The 18,850-nt window shown below is 50.7% G+C and overlaps 1 protein-coding gene across 4 annotated transcripts in view; it reads right to left on the minus strand.

Annotated features, from left to right (window-relative positions):
• The window catches only part of CPLANE1 (ciliogenesis and planar polarity effector complex subunit 1), a 2,766,109-nt gene that overhangs the window by 2,081,496 nt on the left and 665,763 nt on the right, over positions 1–18,850 (minus strand). For all 4 annotated transcript variants that reach the window (XM_078674971.1, XM_078674972.1, XM_078674970.1 and 1 more), the window contains exon 13: positions 5,840–6,048. In XM_078674971.1, the coding sequence (XP_078531097.1) occupies positions 5,840–6,048 (209 nt within the window). The remainder of the gene's footprint in view (positions 1–5,839; positions 6,049–18,850) is intronic.

Raw genomic sequence — 18,850 nt, forward strand, 5'->3', positions numbered from 1 at the left:
TTGATTCAGCCTGACACCGAGGTTTTTCACACTTTGCCTGGGAGACAGGCAGTTTTGAGCTCAGGGGCCACCGGTCTGCTGACCAGAGCTGATGGGTTTTACCAAACAGCAGTATCTCTGTTTTGTCTCTGTTGAGTTGGAGAGAAATTGTGGTCATCCAAGCAGCAATCCTTCTCATACAATCTATAAAAGGATGTTTTACCACATCAAGGTCCTGTCCAAACGAGATAATTATCTGCATATGATATATTATTAGTCACAAGATTTAACAATCTGGGCAGGGGGGGGGGGGCACGTAGATTTTGAATAACGTAGGGCTCATGATTAAACCAGGGGGACACCCTTTTTAATAGAAATGGTGCGAGATTTGAAAGGGCCCAGAGCAATCGTCTGTGTTCGGCAGCCTATGAAGTCAACAGACTCTAAAAAGGCTTTGCCACAGATGCCTATCTCACACAGTCTGCGACTCAGTATTGTGTGAGCAATGGTACCAAAGGCAGCTGACAAGTCCAGCAGCACGAGCTTGGAAGGAGAACCAGCCTTTAAGGATAGCTGGATGGTATCAGTAACTGCCACCAACATGGTTTGAGTGCAATGCAATGCCCTGAATCCAGATTGGGAGGAATCAAGAACCTTATAGTGCTCCAAATATATTGTAAGTTTCTTATTTACCAGATTTTCCAAGGTTTTTCTCAATAGTGAGAGAAGCGAGATGGGGTGATAGGTTCTTTCACTCTGTGTTAGTTTTAAAAATATATATATTGGCAACACCTGTGCAGCTTTCCAGGCTAGGTGAAGTTTGGCCATTTCTAGGGATAAGTTGATAAGGGAGAGATTAGTAGGTGCAATCATGCTCGATAGACTAACAGTAATCCTTGCATGCAATTACCAGCTTTATTATGGACGTGCCAGAGATATCAAAAACTGTTTGTGTAGTACTTGGTTATTTTTGATTCCAACGTTTAATTTTGTCCCGTTTGTCTGTCTTTGTATTTCTATGTTTACCACATGGTCCAAGTGAAAATATTAGCACTGATCATAAGAATGTATCTAAAAGCATTGATTGCATGATGTATAAGCGGTTTGCGTGAAGAGTGTTCATAAGTAAGAGATCTTGGTTCTGAAGAATAACAAGGTCCCTTTTATAGGGCCACTTGGCAGAAACATATTGACCACAGGGGTGCAGGAGTACTAATTCTTCTTTGGCACCATACACTTGCTTTTTAACCCTCCCCTTCATACTTAAGGATTGAAATGTTTTTTTGAGATATACAAGAAATGTTTAGTCAGACCTTACTACACCTCTATCACAATCTACAAATTGGAGATTCTGTAAAGTGCTTCCTTTACTCAAGGAAGCCCGGTCATCATAAGAACCATTTTTGGTGATCGAGGAAGCCTGATGACGAAGTAGGAGATGTAGGTAAGAGTGTGAGGGCTTACCTTACATTTTTTTTAATGCAGCCATTGTCTGACACACGGGACTTACAGTAATTGTTCCCATTGCTGAAGTGAATTGTACATGGTTAGGCGTATCACTCACTAGTCGGTTGTCGCTTTTTTGTTTTCCTGAAGCTTTGTTGCAGAGTGCAGACCCAGAAAACCTGATACCTTTAATTCGTTCTCTCACAGTTGTGAGGGTTTTATTCTCCCAGTTTCTGAACTACCCTACCCTTCCCTTCTTTTTTCATTTAAAAAAAAAAATGTTTTTTATTGTTATTACGTGTTCATTCACATCCATATGAACAAAACACAATAAACATCTCCATCTGAAGTTAGGTTGTACATAGCACACCTTACGGTATACACGACATATCTAAGCATGGGCTGAAAATTCGTTGCGCTCGCGAAATGTGCCGATTTTTGGCAATTTCGCGTTCCGCGAATCACACGAAATTGCCAAACAATCCGCAATTCGCAAGTTCGCGAAATTCTTTGCTTGTTCGCGCTTCAATAATACAATATCGTGCGCGCTGCGTTGACTTACCTTTATTCTGAGTTTGCCGAGTTGTTTTCCTCCCGCGAACAAGATGGTCTTGCCCAAAAAACAACTGCATGGTAAGTTCGCGGTAGCCGCGCTGAAAAAAAACCCCGCGAACACACCAAAATAAAAAAATTCGCAAGTTCGCACAAATTTCCATTGTCTAAATCCCTTAGTGTTAGCCATTGTGCTCAAACGTCGAGTCTACCAGAGGGGGGTGGCTTGTGTATTAAGCCACCGGGGTGGGGGAGGAGGCCCTCTGGCTCAAGGCCGGACTCGGGGAGCTACAGGGTCCCGCCCCCGGCGATCGAGAGCTCCCACCCCTTCGGTTGCCCCGTCACCTGGACCCCGTATGGCGCCGCCGCGCCTTGGGCACCTCCCGGCCGGGTGGGCCCGCGGCCTTCGGGGCGGGGCCGCCCCAGGTAAGAGAGCCGCTCTTCCGTAAGCCAGGCCCATGCCGCATGTGGAGTGTCAAAGAAGAAGGTCTTTTCCTGAAATAAAACCCTAAGATGGGCCGGGAAGAGAAGCCCATAGCGGAGGCCCATGGCTCCGAGTTTTTGCTTGACCTCGTCGTAAGACCGACGTTGTGTCTGCACTTCCCTAGATTAATCCGGAAAGATCATGATCCTGAAATTCTGGAAGTGCACTGGACCGTGCATCCTGGCGGCCTGGAGAATCGCGTCCCTGTCCCTGAAGTTGAAGACTCGAGTGAATGATGGGGCGAGACGGAGCCCCAGGAGGGGGTTTAGGAGCAAGAAAGCGGTGAGCTCGCTCCACCGCGAACCAAGGGGAAAGCTTTTCTTTAGGGACCCAGGACCGATCCAAGTCTCGATGAAGATGTCAGTACGCCCCTGCTCCACTCCCTCCGGAAACCCCAGGAGGCGTAGGTTGTTTCTTCGGGCCCTGTTTTCGGCATCCTCTGCCCTGCGATGTAGCTCCGTGGTCTGGGCCTGCAGGCGGGCCACTTGGGATTTAAGCATGCCCATATCATCTTCCAACGTGGAGAGACGGGACTCCGCCTCCACAATACGGGCCGTGGCATTACGGAGGTCTTGCCGGATCAAGGACACGTCAACCCGCACTTCCCCGATCTTGGTTTCGACAGAAGCCTGCGATGCACTAATCGCCTGCAGGATAGTGGAGAGGTCCCCTCCGGTCGCCCCAGGCGTCGTCACAGCCCCGACTGCCGGATCCCGGTCAGGCTTGGTAAATTGGTCCATTGTCATTTGAGTTGAGGGCCCACTGGCCTGGGAAGTGCGGTTCCTGCCCATGGACCCAAGAGGCAGGTGGGGACGCTCGCCCAGGGGGAAAGGGTGACACGTACACAGCCGCGCTTAGGCCAGCACCCAGTCACCCGGTATGGCGGCCGATCTGTCCCCAGTCCCCACGATGGAGGGGTGCCCAGTCTCCAGAACAGTGCACCCCAAGAACCAATGGCAGTCCTAAAAGCAACTCCAGGGGCTAAGACTCTAAGATTTACCCCAAGCCCCCAGCTCGAGGTCCTGGGCCTCCAAGTTGGAAGAAGGGGCAGCCGACCAGGCAGACCGACGTTAGGCCCCAACGCACCCCAGCCCACCACCGACGGTGCAGGCAGGGCTGACGAAAAAGCGGGGGGGGCGCTCATTCCCCTACAGGGCCCATCGTCCACAGCTCGCCCTCGCCACCCCGGCCCCAGAAGACAGTTCAAGAGGAGGTCGGCGGTCGCAGCCCCCAGCGCCTCTCACAGTCCCTGCCCCCCAGGCAGTCAGAGGGGCGCTATGTCTGCAGCTGGGCCCTAGGGGGGGCGCCCCGGCAGGGGAACCAGGCGCAAAGGCAGGAGGGTCCAGAAGGCAAATCCGACTGACAGGGTGGGCCCAGGCTACCCAACCACTCCACAACGGCCGGGCCCCAAGCCTTACCAGACCCAGGTCCTCTTTCTCCGCGGCCCAACTCGGCCGCCGCAGGATGCGGGGGGGGGGAAGGGGCCACTCCACTACTCCCTCCGCCTCCCCACCCTGCCCGGGCCCACGATGTAGGCCACCACTCCACCGGGCGCCCAGGAGTTCGAGTCAGGCCCACAGGACGGGCGGCGCGGGGGCGCGATTTTGCAGAGAAGAGGCCGCCCGGAGCGGAGGAGAGCACCGGCGGCCCAGGCAGCAGGCAGGTCAGTCCAAGCGGGCCCCGGACAAAGCAGGCCGGTTCCCAGAAGACGCACAGGGGGGGGGAGGGGCACCCTGCAACCCCCCCCGCCTCCTCACCTCGCCCAGATCACGTCGCAGGCCACCACTCCACCGGGCGCCCAGGTCCGGGTCAGTCCTCCAGAGCACCGGCAGTTGGATGCAGCTAGGCAGGGGTATGGCCGCTCATGGCTCTCTCAGGATACAGCCATCGCCAGGGGAGCCACAGCGCCGTTCCGCTCGCCCAGTCCCCACCAGTCGCCCCTAGGTCAGCCTTCCGTCCTCGCGGACACAGAGGCCGGGGCTCGCTCATCCTCCTGGGCTGCTGTTTAGCCCTCTGCCCCCGAGCGCGGCCGCCACCCTCCGCAGGCACAGGCAGTAGACGGCAGAGTGGGATGGGGGGCCGCCGGGACGCCAGGCCGGAGAGCTAGGCCCACAGGATGGGCCGCGCAGGGACCGCCATTTTGTAGAGGAGAGGCCGCCCGGAGCGGAGGACAGCACTGGCGGCCCAGGCAGCAGGCAGGTCACTCCAAGCGGGCTCCGGACCAAACAGGCAGGCTCCCAGAAGTGTCCCAGGGCCTACAGGGCGGCGATGGTCAGAAATCGTGGGCTGATGCGAGGCGGATGACGGAGGGGTCCGGAGCACTCTTAGAGTGTGACCGCCATCTTGATGCCTCAAGCCACGCCCCAGGGTTCTTTTTCTTATGTTCTAAAAAGGGGAGATGTGTGGTGTCTTGCTTCTTCTGGTTACTGTTACCCATGAAGCCACCTCTAGAATCTTATGACTTCACTATGTTGGGGCTCCAAGGGTAGATATCTGGTGTAGACAGTTGATGGATGAGGTAGGAATACAGGCTTATCCCAATTTACCTTCATATTGTAAGCTGCTTTCCTACACTGGGCTCATGCTAGACCTGAGAACAATAGCTTGAAAAAAAAGCAGTGTGAAACACTAAGACTTAAAGGGGCCAGCCATGGAAGAGAAAAACAGTCCTGATTGCCCTAGACATGCATCTCCAACAGCAACAATATACTTTCTAGAATATTTCTGTTTGATAATGGCATCCAGAGTTTTGAGATCTACTTTAACATCATGCACTTGATGTACCCTTCAGTTGCGCCCCAGCAGTGCTATTATCCTCTAAAGTGGAGAAGAGTAGATTTATCATGCATGCAGATTTGTGCCATGTATTTTTGGGGTAAAAAAGAAAGAGCATAAGGTGAGATGCATCATAAAAGAGTTTGAGGACAAGATGCTGTAATGGACCTGCAGTCACTGCATCAACAGCCAGAAACATGTGGCAATAATACAAGAAATGAAGGTTAAGATAAAGATTCAGATGATAACACACTCACCAACTCTAAGCATTATTGATCAGAGATAAAAAAAAGAACTAAGGACAAGGAGTAGGAAGCAAAAGAAACACCAAGCTTTCACATGGGAAACAAAGATTTACTTGAAGTTATCAAAACACCAAATGTTAGTGAGTAGGATTTTTCATTAAAGACTCTGAATTTGATTCAGTCCCAATATTAGTATCTGAATTATTCCAGAGCTGCAAGAGATTTCCATTCCCCATACGCTCAGATCAGAGTAGCCTACGATGAAGTTTCGAAATGCAAGTATATGAGGTATAGGTCAGTCTATTGTGAACATTAACAGTTTCATTCCAACAGGTACACACAGGATATGCACACTGACCAGTCACAGGTTTAAGATGCACTGTTTTCTCCAGAGTATCACCGGAAGACTGTAGCGTCGCCTGAATATGACATAATATGACAGCAACACTTGATTCTTCGTCATGTATTTTCTCTTGTAATTGTCTGTCATTCCTTGACATGTGCAGGCAGAGTTGTGCTTGGCATCGAAGTGCTTGCTGGTATAGTAACCGCCAGAGGAATGTCAGCCTGCAGCACATCAACAGTGATTAGATAGTAAAAGAATGTGCAGAACAGGAAATACATCATTTGATTGCTGTAAATTAAGTCATTAATGTAGATAAATACTGTAGATGGCACTTACATAAATATGTTTGAGAATAAGTTACGTGGCAAATATTGTTTAACAATAGCTGCATGGTGCAGCAGAGAAGCATTACTGTTTTCCTCCCATTCACACAAATCCCATTCACACAAACCTGATATTGAAAATAAATAGCTACTCCACTATCCTATACAAGTACACACCAACACTTAAAATGGTTTATGTAACATAAATAGCACATGATAAAGTGTTTCCTCACCATTAACACCTGTTATTTACAGCGCATAGAGCTGGCAGTATGAGGTGCTAGATAAAAAACATATAAGTATAAGTTATAGTCGTCATGCTGTTAACTAGAACTGTAACTAGTTACACCCTTTCAATTGCAAATGCTTTGTCTGTGTCTCTGGTAATAATGTTATCAAAATGAAAGGCCTCACGGTAATGGTAAATATATGTACCTTGTTGTCATGGATGAGCCATGTTGCCTGAACTAGTAGTAAAGTATCGTCTGTTTATGCATCAAGACCGTCTTGCTTTGCCAAAAACTCAAGACAGTTCTTATACTGATGCCTGCCAGTTTGACAAGATCTTTACACATGCCAGAATAGCTTTACAGACGTTTGTAATAGGAGACGTGGAGTTTGGACCAAGATGCACAAGTTACTTACCTTAGGTAAAATGCTTTCTGGTGGATAATATCACTGCAAATTCCTCACCATGAGACTATCCCTAGTTGCCAGACTGGCTCCAGAAGACATTTCAGCTTAGCCCCTGGATGCCAGTCAGCGGCCCTGCATTGACTTCTCTCTATCACAAAAGGGATTACCGGAGCCAGTGTAAGAGTTACAGATGCGCGACGACATAAGTTTCTGGACACTGTCTGCGCCCTCAGACATGGAGTCAAAAACAACCAATTAGGGGGGGCGTGGCTAGCGTCCAACCAAGATGGCCACAGCCTAAGGGACCTCCGTGACCCGTGGAGATTTCCCACGAACTCCGCACATCTATCCTGCCCGAAAATTGCACCACTGCAGCGACTTCAAAACCGGAGCTTTCCCGCTACCGGAATAAACTACCAGCATCGCGGAGCTCTCTGGCCCGCCCAAGTTACACTGCAGTGAAGATCGTGGCCTACTAGGACTGCCGGAGCCGGGGACTAGATTTCAGCAGAGACCCGGAGGCCGGAGCGGCGGGAAAGGCGCCAAACCTCCTTGGGCGGTTACGGGGCCAGCGCCACCCGCCGGACCTAAGCAGACATCGGGCCCTGCGGGGGGAGCGCTCCTACCACGGAAACGGACACGAGTGGGCCCGAAGTTGAGGCCGAAGCGGAGCGGACGGCCTGAGGTGCACCCCGGGGCCCAGGAGCAGTTGGGGAGGTAAGCGGAGGTCCACACATTGCCCCGCGTCGCACTGGCTGCAGATAACGAGCAGCTCACCCGGCAGCAATCCTAAGAGTTCCCCGGCACCAGAAACAACCCAAAAGGAACCCCGGCACAGATATCTGTATACTCACGGACACTAGGTTCAGACGGGCCGCTTAACGTTGTGGCACACAGAAACACGCATTGACGTCCAGGGGCCCAACAGAGAGGGACGTGAAAGGCGAAGGCCGGAATAAGGGAGGGCAGGGCTCTGGTCCTAGGACGGCGTTGAAGTGTTAAGGAGGACGAAAATACCAAGTGGCAGGCTCAGCCCCAGGTAGAACAACTCCAGGTGCGCAGCGGCAGGCAACAATGAGTGGCAGGGGGTTACGGGCGCACGGACTGGAGAAATATGCCTACAATAAAGATAGCGTGGACTCGGCGAAAGTGAACGCGCCGCAGCCAACCGCCCAAGCGCCCCACAGCCCGGGCGCCCCCGGTGAAATCACCCTCAAAGATGTAATGGCGACATTGCAGACGATGCAAACCTCCATGGGCACCATCTCCACGGACATTTCTTTTATGAGAGCCGACCTAACTAAAGTATCGGACCGCTTGGGAGAAGTGGAGAAAACAGCGACGGGGCTCTCGGCGGACACGGCGGACTTGCAGATCAGAGTGCGCTCACAGGAGCAGGACAACACCATGCTGAAGGCAAAGCTGGACGAGCAAGAAGGTAGACCCCGACGCAATAATGTACGCCTGGTTGGCGTGCCGGAGACGGCCGGGGGGCCGGCCCTGGACCTCTTTGTGGAGGACCTAGTCCAGAACCAGCTTCAACCTAGGGGTCTCTCTAAATATTTTTCGGTGGAGCGAGCGCATCATGTACCGGGAGGAAAACCGCGCTCAGGTAATCCGCCGCTTCCGTTTTTGGCGCGCATTTTCAACTTTCGAGATCGGGACGCTATATTGCAAGCTGCTCGGATAGCCCCACCGATCAAAATTGAGAACTCGGAGGTCACATTTTACCCCGATTACACAGCAGCGGTGGCACAGCAGCGGAGGAGCTTCACAGAGGTGAAGAAGGAGCTCCGCGCCCGAGAAATTAAATACCCCATGATTTTCCCAGCGAGGCTACGTGTAGAATCCGAGGGGAAGGCGTGGTTTCTGGAATCCCCTGAGGAGGCGAGAGAATGGCTGGAGGGCTGGCGACTGGCGCGAAGACCCAGGCATCGAGGGAATGCTCGCAACGATTCAGACGGTGGAGGGCAGAGTGCAGAAAATGGACACTAGGGAGTGGCCGGCGCAGTCAAAACCCTCACAGGCTACGGACGGACAATGGTAACCGGAGTCATGGAGGAACAGTCGTTCTCGAGGACCACGACCCATAAGTGGGCTCTACGGAGGGAGGCGGGGGGGGTCATGGCTGATCACTACGGAGACATTTGGCAGGAGCTGCAGGTTGGCAAATGAAGACTGCTGCAGGTAGGAACTATCGAACCTAAATGCACGGACGGGACTGACCTCCTATACGGGGACTTCATAAGGGTTACGGGGACTACCCCCACTTGTTATGACACTCACTAGGGTTAAAAAAGCACTCTGCTCAGTTGGGGTGGTGGATAGTTGTGGATCCGCCGGGCAGGGAGGCAGGGTGGGGGGCAGGGGTTTTAAGTATTGTACAGTTTATGCGACTTTCTTTACAGGTTATAGTTCCACAGTCACTCCTCATCACGACACAGATGAATACACGGGCACTGGGGACATGCGCAGGCCAGGGGGCTGCATGGCCACATACACCTCAGGACCGCCATGTTGAATAGCGAAGCAATGGGCCCTGAACCCCAAACTCCACGAAAGGTCACCCCTCTTCTGTCCAATATATCCTGGAATGTGAGCGGTTTGGGACACAAAATAAAACGAGGACTGGTCCTGCAATATCTAAAGAGAAAAGGCCCGACGGTGGTATTGCTTCAGGAAACTCATTTGACAGGGCTGGCCTGTAAGGCACTGAACCGCTGAAGATTTAAGATGGCCGCTCATGCAGAATTCTCCACCGGATCCAGAGGGGTGGGTATACTGATTCATAAAAGCTCCCCACTGGTGATCAAGAAAAACTGGGCGGATAATCAGGGCCGTTTTGCCGCTCTCACGTGTCAGTGGGGGGACGCCTCTACAATATGGTCTCTGTATACATCACGCCGACACTTCACCAGTCAGCGTTCCACGACCTTGGGAAACTCTTGTTAGATTTACCGGAGGGCGAACTGATCTTAGGGGGGGACTTAAATGCAGTAAGTGACGCGGCCCTCGACCGCAACCCACCCAGAGAGGAAAACAGATCCAATCAGGCCCTCAGGGACTTTCTTGACGCCATGGGCCTCACAGATATGTGGAGACTAAAACACCCCATCGACCGGCAATACACTTTTTACTCAGTGGCACATACTAGTCTCTCGCGTATAGACTACATCCTAACACTAGCGGTAACCCCAGAGAAGGTAACAGCGGTCGAACACCTAGCGAGGGGAATCTCTGACCACTCCCCGATACACCTTACCTACACTACACAGCTCCCTCGACGGCAAAGAATTTACCCCCTCTATTCTTACCTACAGAACCGTAAAATAGCAAAGGTCCTAGTAACAGCCACGGACCACTACTTCACAGAAAATGCATCGACGGTAGATTCACCATGCACGCTTTGGGAGGCATACAAAACAGTTATCCGGGGGCAAGCCATTTCCACTATCACCCGCCACAAGCGGGAACACAGGCATAACGTTGAATCCTTAGAGGCGGCTGGGTTAGAGGCGGAAAGAACACACACTGTAGACCCCACCGAAACTACAGCACAGCCCCTTACATTAGCTACCCAGGAGTTCCGAGCATATGCCGTAGAGATGGCAAAGATGAGATACACAGACACCAAGCACAGGGTTTATGAAATGAGGGACAAGACAGGGAAAATGCTTGCTTGGATGGAGAAGAAAGAAAGGGCGGATAGATGGATTGCACAAATGACGCGAGAGGACGGTACACTTATAACTGACCCCCAGTTAATCGTAGAAGAATTAGCGACATACTACGAACAGGTGTACACACCACGGGAAGGGGTGACGGAAGAGGAATGCTTGCAATTCCTGAGTGGGATGCCGCTGACCACTCTTTCGCCTGAAGATGTGGAGGCGCTCGAAGCGGACTTATCGGGGGAGGAGGTGGGGAAGGCTCTGGCGGCACTGATTACAGGCAAAGCAATGGGGCCCAATGGTCTACCAGTGGAGCTATATAAAAAGGTTGCGACTAAGGTCACTCCCCATCTGTTGGACATGTATAATGACTGTTTCACACAGGGAACACTAACAAGGGACCAGAGATTGGCGACCATAGTGACGATACACAAACCTGGAATACCACCGGAGCAGCCCTCTTCCTACAGACCAATTTCATTGATACACGCAGAAGCGAAGATATTGGCAAAAACACTAGCGTTACGACTGCAGACCCACTTTACGACACTGGTCCACCCAGACCAATCGGGCTTTATGCCTGGGCGCAGCACCTCCCTGAATCTACGGCGCCTTAATGGGGTTCTAGCTCGCACTTCATTGCTCCAAGACGACGCTGCCATTCTTTCCTTCGACGCAAAGATGGTGTTTGATTTGGTGGAATGGCCATTCATGTTTGCGGTACTAGAGAAGGAGGTTCGGCCCCAAATTCTGTGGGTGGATTCGACTGCTATACACGGCACCATTGGCACAGGTTGTGGCAAATAGCCGTATATCCAGAGAGTTCGCACTGGGCAGAGGGACACGACAGGGGTGCCCGCTTTCCCCTCTCCTCTTTGCACTGATATCGGAACCATTGGCGACATGGGTACGCACGACACAACTGTTTAAGGGGCTGACATGGGAGGCGGGTTGGGAGGACCGAATCTCCCTATACGCAGACGATGTGTTAATTTACATGACGTCCCAGACAGAGTCCCTGGAGGTATTATTCCACATCCTTACAGTATATGGGGAAAAATCAGGGTACACGATAAATTGGTCTAAGTCACTGCTCTATTTACTGTACGGCCCGACGCCGGCACTTCCCCTAGAATGTCCCCTACAAATTGTAACTGGGGGATTTAAATACTTAGGCATGTACGTCACGCCCCAAGAGAAGGTATTTGTAGACGAAAATTTGATGAGGCCCCTACAGAGGTTGAAAGCAGACATTTCACACTGGCGGTCCCTACCGCTTTCGCTGTTGGGAAGGGCACCACTCTTTAAAATGCTGGCACTCCTGAGATTTCTATACGCTCTCCAAAATACCCCCTTTCCAGTTCCACCAGCGTATTTTAAGGCTATAGAGGCAGAACTTTCATCCTTGCTATGGGATGGCAAGTCCGCCGGCATTGCGCAGTCAAAATTGATACGCAGCTGGTACGATGGGGGAATAGCCCTACCTAGCGTCAAGAAATATTACTGGGCTGCGCAGCTAGCGATTATCAATCAATGGCTGCACGCCCCACACGATGATCCGGTGTACCGATTGGACAGGGAGGTGCTACCGGCAGATAGCTTGATGAAAGCCCTCTACACAAACAAGAAGAAGCACACCCTGTCAGGTCCCACGGCCCACACGATCAGAATTTGGCACACAGCACAGAAAGCGTTAGGATGGGAAGGGGTGCTCACACTGGCCACTCCCCTATGGGCAACACGCAAACTGGGCACCTTGGTCAACACAAAAGGGTTCAAACAGTGGGACCTAATAGGCATTACTAACATCGGCGATCTATGGGTAAGAGGGGAAATCATACAGTTTCCAGCACTCCAAGAAAAATACGGACTGGCAGACTCGGAGCTATACCGTTACATTCAAATCAGGCATGCACTGACAAGCGCTATCTCCCTGGGTACTAAACTGGCTGATGCGTCGCCCCTAGAAGACAGACTCCTCACAGACCACATGGACAAAAAGGCCATATCGCAGACATATCGTAAAATACTAAATAATCTCCCAGATCCCACGGTGGTTCTCCGTAGCAGGTGGGAGGTGAAGCTAGGGGACATAGAAGACTCAGACTGGTTGGACGCGCTAGCATCAGCCAGGGAGGCGGCGATCCCGTCTCGCCTGAAACTAGTGCAACTTAAGGTGCTGCATCGTATATACTACCCTCGCACCACATTACACAAACTGGGACATGCACCTGATCCACTTTGCCTGAGGGGATGCGGACAAACCGGAACATACTTTCACATACTATGGGACTGCCCACAGATACAGGTCTATTGGGAGCGGGTTCTACTTGAGATCGCAGAAGTGGGTGGGGTAGAATTCCAGACAGATCCAAAATGTTGTCTATTGAATATATGGCAACCTACAGACCTAAACACAGCGATGAAAGCCTGGGCAACGCTGGGATTGGCAATAGTGAAGCATAATATAGCTAGGAACTGGGGATCCGGGATGATACCCACGCTGCTACAATGGGAAACGGCTATGGACGCAGCCATGGTATCAGAGAAAGCAGTCTACACCCATCGGGGATGCCCCAAAAAATGGACGAGAGTTTGGGGGAAATGGAACGAATTCCGGGGGAATATTTGTGAACCACCTTGTGAGACATTAACCCCTGAGAGTCGTCCATGACTGTAGAGAGATCGAACAATGTGTTGGTGCCCGGCGCTATTGCAGAAATGTATAGGGGGGAGAGAGGATGGAGGGAAGGGGGGTAAAGTCCTGGGGCGGGAACAATACTGCATAACTTTGTGCTGTACACGGTGTCTAAAGAATGTATTCGCTCGAATTGTAATATGTTTAATCTTAAGAGGGAGATGACTGTAGTTAATGGATGTATGTAAACTCCTGAACATGGAAATGGAAATAATAAAAAAAGTTTTCCAAAAAAAAACAACCAATTATTTGTGCCAGTGGGCCGACCTCTAATTTGGCACCTTGTCAGATGTAAAAGAGCCCATTCCGCAGGCAGTTGGGGGGTGGAGAATCTGCGGTTAGACACAGTATCCATTAAAAGAGCGTTACTGAAGGTAAGTAATTTTCTTCTGATGGATACTTTTCTCAGAAGATTTCTCAGCCTTAGAATAGTTATAAAAAAACAGTACCTCTTGCAGTGCATGTCTTTGGAATGAATCCGACCAAAAAGTCCTGCAAGTTCAAACAGCCAAAATGCCCTTCCCGTCAGACCTGGCTGTCAAGGCAATGGGGCTTCATGAACATGTGTCCTAATGCCCACATTCTAATCTGTCAAATATCCAGGACAGGCAGTTTGCACACTGTTAGACCTGTCTGGCCCTTTGCGTAGTCCCTCCAATTTATTATTTCTTTTGTTCCCTTTTTGCCCCTCATACCCTTATTCATTTTTGTGTCCACTAGATTTTTCAAGGTGTTGGTCTAGGGGATAGGTGCTCTTTCGCCCTCATAGTTTTTCACCTCAGGCCTAGAGGCCTTTCCTGACAGGAATTTCCTTGGAGTCATAAAATGGTGGCTACCAACTGTCACAACTGTCATACCTGGAACCTGTCCCAGAGGATAGAGTAGGGCATTCCAGAACCTTCTGGTCCCTTCTGGACCTCTGAGGGTCAGCCTATATAAGGCGGAATGTTGGTCAGCCATTTGGTCTTGCAGTGTAAGCTGGCTGGAGTTAAGGCTGGAGTATAAGACGGGGGTAGGATCATCAGAGGGTTGACCTCCCATTGTAGGGACGCTCCTTACTGGTTCACCACCCTTCTACCCTTATAGTCGTTATCCTGACCCTGCCTGTAGGGGTTCCTGAAGACCCTGGGCACCTGTACTCATCTGGTCCCAGCGAAAGGCGTGGGTGAGGGAGGTTGTACCTGTGGGAAGCCCCCTGACCAGTGAGGAAAGAGGCTCTAGTGCAGAGTTTGAGGAAAGGGACTCCTGGATACTTCCATCGGTAGCCAAGGGGACTGTGAGCAAAAGAGGAGTCATCAGACATTTTAATCAAACCTTCCTTCCCCCAACTCCCCGTTACCTGGGGTAGCCCCTTGTCAAGGAGTAGTCGGATTGACTGGATTGGGGCTAAAGTTGTGTGCCTGGCGAGGCGTCGCCGAGTGTACTGGCCGCCTGGTGGAGTCCGCCCTCGTCGCCCTGGGTCCGGTGACTGTGGCGGTGACATCGTGTGAGGAGAATCACCCTTTCCTTCCCTGTCTCTGATCAGCGCCGGCCCTGCTGTCTGAGCGCGTCAGTCGGCGCGTGTGGGCGGGACCGGAGGAGGTAGTCCTGCGAAGTCGAGCAGGCTCGGGCCTGAGCCGCTACTCTCCCACGCATGCCCGGTCGAGCCGCTTCCCTCAAGGAAGGCGGAGGCGGAACCGGACAGGGAAGCGCCTGGAGTGTAGCAGCGGCTCGTGTTTGTTGTTGTGCCTTCTTTCCCCCGCTTGAGCGCCACACGGAGGAGCTGGCTTGAGCGGGAGGGGAGAGCCGAGGAGCCCCCAGAGGCTGGTGAGCCACAGTGTGATTCGGTTCCTTTTCCTTGCCGCCCCGGCGATCGAAGACACCAGCCCAGCAGATTCTCTACAAGTAAGGAGGAGGTCGAGAGGGGGAAGTTGTCCTCTTTAAGTAAACAAAAACAAAGGCAGAGAAGCAAGGCCTAGTATTTATTTAAACAAAGGATCAAGCCTAAATCGTGCAGCGCCCATAAAGACTTCCATAGGGGTCTACACAGATTGTTGTTTCCTACTGGCTATATAAATATTGGTACAGTGCCTGCCTCGTGACAGTTCTCCAGAAGAGCAAGTCCTTAAATAAGGGAAGTGTGGAGGGTTAGCCAGTACTTCCTGACGTTGGTGGTGGAGTGGGAGTAAATGTGTTAACCATTCTTTTAGGGGAGTGCAGTCATTGCTCCCTGGGAACTTCTGTAATGTGATGTAAAGTTAGAAAGCCAAATAGTGAAAGAGTTTTGGCAACTTTGAGGAACTTAATAATCTCATGATTAAATGTAATGTACTGAGCTGTAATTTCTGAAGACAAGAAAGCAAAGAATATTTTTATAAACAAGCTCGTATTTTTCCAAACAGTGGTGTAGTGTCATTTTTGGGTGATATTGCATTGAATTACTGCGGGGTGGCTTGCAACCTTTACACATGTGCCTCTGTTGAATTCGCCTTAACCTAGGCCAGGCTACCCTAGGTGACCTGACATATTTAGGTTCCAACACACACCAAAGCAGTGGTAACAGCCATTGCCCTGATGGAGTGAGCCCCCAGTCCTTCATGAAGCTGCTTCTTGGCCCAAACGAGGAATATCTACTTGGACAAAGTCCTTTTCTGCACTGCCTTGCCCATTTTTGCCCCTGAGAATCGCACAAAGAGGTAATTGTCCACCCGATAGTTTTTGGTGCAATCGCAGTAAAAGCTTAGTGCTCTTTTGGGGTCCAAATGATGGGCTCTCCTCATCTCTTTTGAGGCGCAGCACAGACCACTGTGAACAGAAATGGACTCTAATGTGAAAGGGAGTTAAAACCTTCAGTAAAAATGCAGATCTATTCCTCATGACCAGTTTGTCCAAAAAAGAAGGTGGTGTAAGGCGGCTGGCTAGCCAAACACTGAAGCTCACACATACAACAAGCTGAAGTCATCTTAATGAGAAAGAAAACTTCAGGGGCAGGAGACCTAGAGGACAGGTGTGCAACAGCTCAAAAAGGTTGCACATAAGACCAAATTGAGGTCCCAATGTGGCATCAAGAAGGGATTAGAAGTAAATGTTGATTAAAACTTTGAGAAATCATATGAGCGGGAGGCACCGGTCACAATTTTACCTTCGGACTTAGAAACATTTCTGGAGCTGTTTCTGCCGGGGTCCCTCAAGTCTTTTCACCAGTCCGGATTCTGTGGGGGTTCACCAGGTTGACTTTCAGGGAGCTCCCAGTCAAACTCTGGATGTTGGATGTCAAGAGCTCTTCAGTGGGATGAACCTGGAATCCATTCCGGGCTGCTGTTGAAGGTGGCCAGCTTGAATCTTGCAGTTGCGTTGGTCACCTTATGGAGCTTTTTTCCACAGCGGGTTTTCTAAACAAGGATGGCTAGTATGGTAAACACAAAAGGGTCCATAGATTACCTTTAACTGTGCCCACTGCAAGTGTTTGCTGAGCCACAGACAAACCAAATAACAAAACATTCAACGGTTTGGTATGCAATGGGTCTGTATTACAACTAGCACACCAGGCCACAAACTTGGTCATGGGTCTAGACATTTTGTAGGAAGTATGCCTGGCCATCAGGAGGACATCCGCTACTGCAGGAGGGAGACTGAATGGAGTCAACTGTCATCACTCAAGCCTCCCGAAGCGGCAGCCAGATTGGAAGAAAGATGTCATGCTCAGAAGTTCCAGGTCCCACAATACCCTGGCCCACTTTAGAGCCAGTAGGATACCATGAGTCTGGTTGTTCTTGGTCTTCAAAACTCGGGGTAAGAGAGGTAGTGGCATAAAGGGGTCCCATGCTCAGCTCTACGTGGAATGCATCTCTGAGAGAGACCATCCCAGAGAACTCCAGCACTTTAAAGTGTGGGCATTGGGAGTTCAAAGCGCTGGCAATGAAATCGAGCTAGCGTTCACCCAATTACTGGATGTCAGCCTGTGCCAGTTCTGGATGTGAATGGCATTTGTTAACTACTAGGAATCTCCAACTGAGTTGATTTGCTATGGGAAAGATCTCACCAGATGGTGTCAAATCAGGGAAATGCCCTGATGAATCAGCCAATGGCAGAAGCACAGGTCATCTCGGCAACCCAGGACACCATTCTGCACTGTTGCAATAACATATGGGGTGTGTGCTGCGCGTAAGTGCCTGAACAAGTCTCATCTTGATGGACATCAGGAAGACTTTTGACACCAAGCAAATGGTCTTATAATAAAACAGGTTGATGTGGAGGCAGGTCTCCGTCAAAGACCAGAGTCCTCTTATCTTCACCTTTACCAGATGAGCTTCCCAACCCAGCAGTGATGAATCTGTCACCACTGGGGAGCTCTGGGTGGGGTAGGGATAGTAGTCCACTGCAGATCTTTTGCAGTCTCCCCAGAACCTTGGATGGAATCTGACAAGTTACCTTGGAGCTGGCACACTAAGACCCTAGATCCCACTACGGAGCACACAAATGTAATATTTAATGGTCGACAAGCAGGTTGCAGTAGATAAACAGACGAAGAATCTTTAGAGCTGCCCTCACTGAGCCAGGCAGAAACATCGGGATCATAGCCTCAATGGCCTGTACTGGTTGATCATGAGAAATGGCCTGACAACAGACCTTTATCCAGAATGGTTCCGAGGAAAGGGAGTTTGTGCTAAGGAGCCAGGTGTGACTTTGGTACATTGATCATGAACGTCAACAATGTAAGGATGTCCACAGTTGTCTGGAGATGGTTCACAACGAACTGTTGTTGAGCCCATTTTCTAAAGCCAGTTGTCAAGGTAGGGGTAGATTATTACCCACGACCTCTGAAAGTATTCTGCAACCACAGCCATCACCTTCTCAAACACCTGACGACCACTGGTGAGGCCAAAAGGGAGCACAGCCAAATGAAAATGCTTGTGGCACACCTTGAACTGCAGGTAGGGTCTGTGGGCCAGCAGGACAGAATCATAGAAATAGGCATTCTGTAAATCCAATGGTAGCATCCAGTCTCCTGGATCCAGGGCAGATAGAACCTGGGCCTGCATGAGCATCGTGACTTTGTCTTTCCACGAGAAGACATTGAGAGGTCGAAGATCTAAAATAGAACAAAGTCCTCTGCTCTTTTTGGGCACTAGAAAATAAGAGGAGTAACACCCAGTACGCATCCCAAAGACCAGGACTCTCTCTTTGGCTCTTTACACCCAAATAAACTGTAATTCCTGCAGGAAAATGGACAAATGCTCCTCCAAAATGTCCTCTGATGAAGAAGGCAGAAAAGGGACTGGGACAGAAAGGAATGGAAGGGAAGGGCGTAGACCCATTGAACTATCCGAGCACCTGTTAAGGCCTGCTACCCATGGTCATGTGCCATTAAGGGCAAACTATATCAGCTTGGAGGTGGTTTCAAGGGGGTCAGGGGTCTGGGAGGTTCGCTATCCCTGTGGGTCTGGGCACTGTCTGCTGGATCACCCCGACACCAAAAGGATGGTGGGCCTTAATGCTGTCCGTGAGCAATGCTCATAGCAATACTTTGAAATGGGCGAAATTGTTGTAGATACTGCCTTGCAGGAGTGAAGAGATGCTCCGTGGCAGTACTTTCTTTAAAATGCTGGAGGGCAGAGTTGGCCTTCTCTTCAAAAGGAGGTACCTGTCAAAAGCCACATCCATGAGCGACCCTTGGACGTAACCAGAAAAGCCTGTGGATCTCATCCATGCATGG

This window comes from Lissotriton helveticus, chromosome 2_1, assembly GCF_964261635.1.
Source record: "Lissotriton helveticus chromosome 2_1, aLisHel1.1, whole genome shotgun sequence".
In the NCBI taxonomy this organism is placed as follows: Eukaryota; Metazoa; Chordata; class Amphibia; order Caudata; family Salamandridae; genus Lissotriton; species Lissotriton helveticus.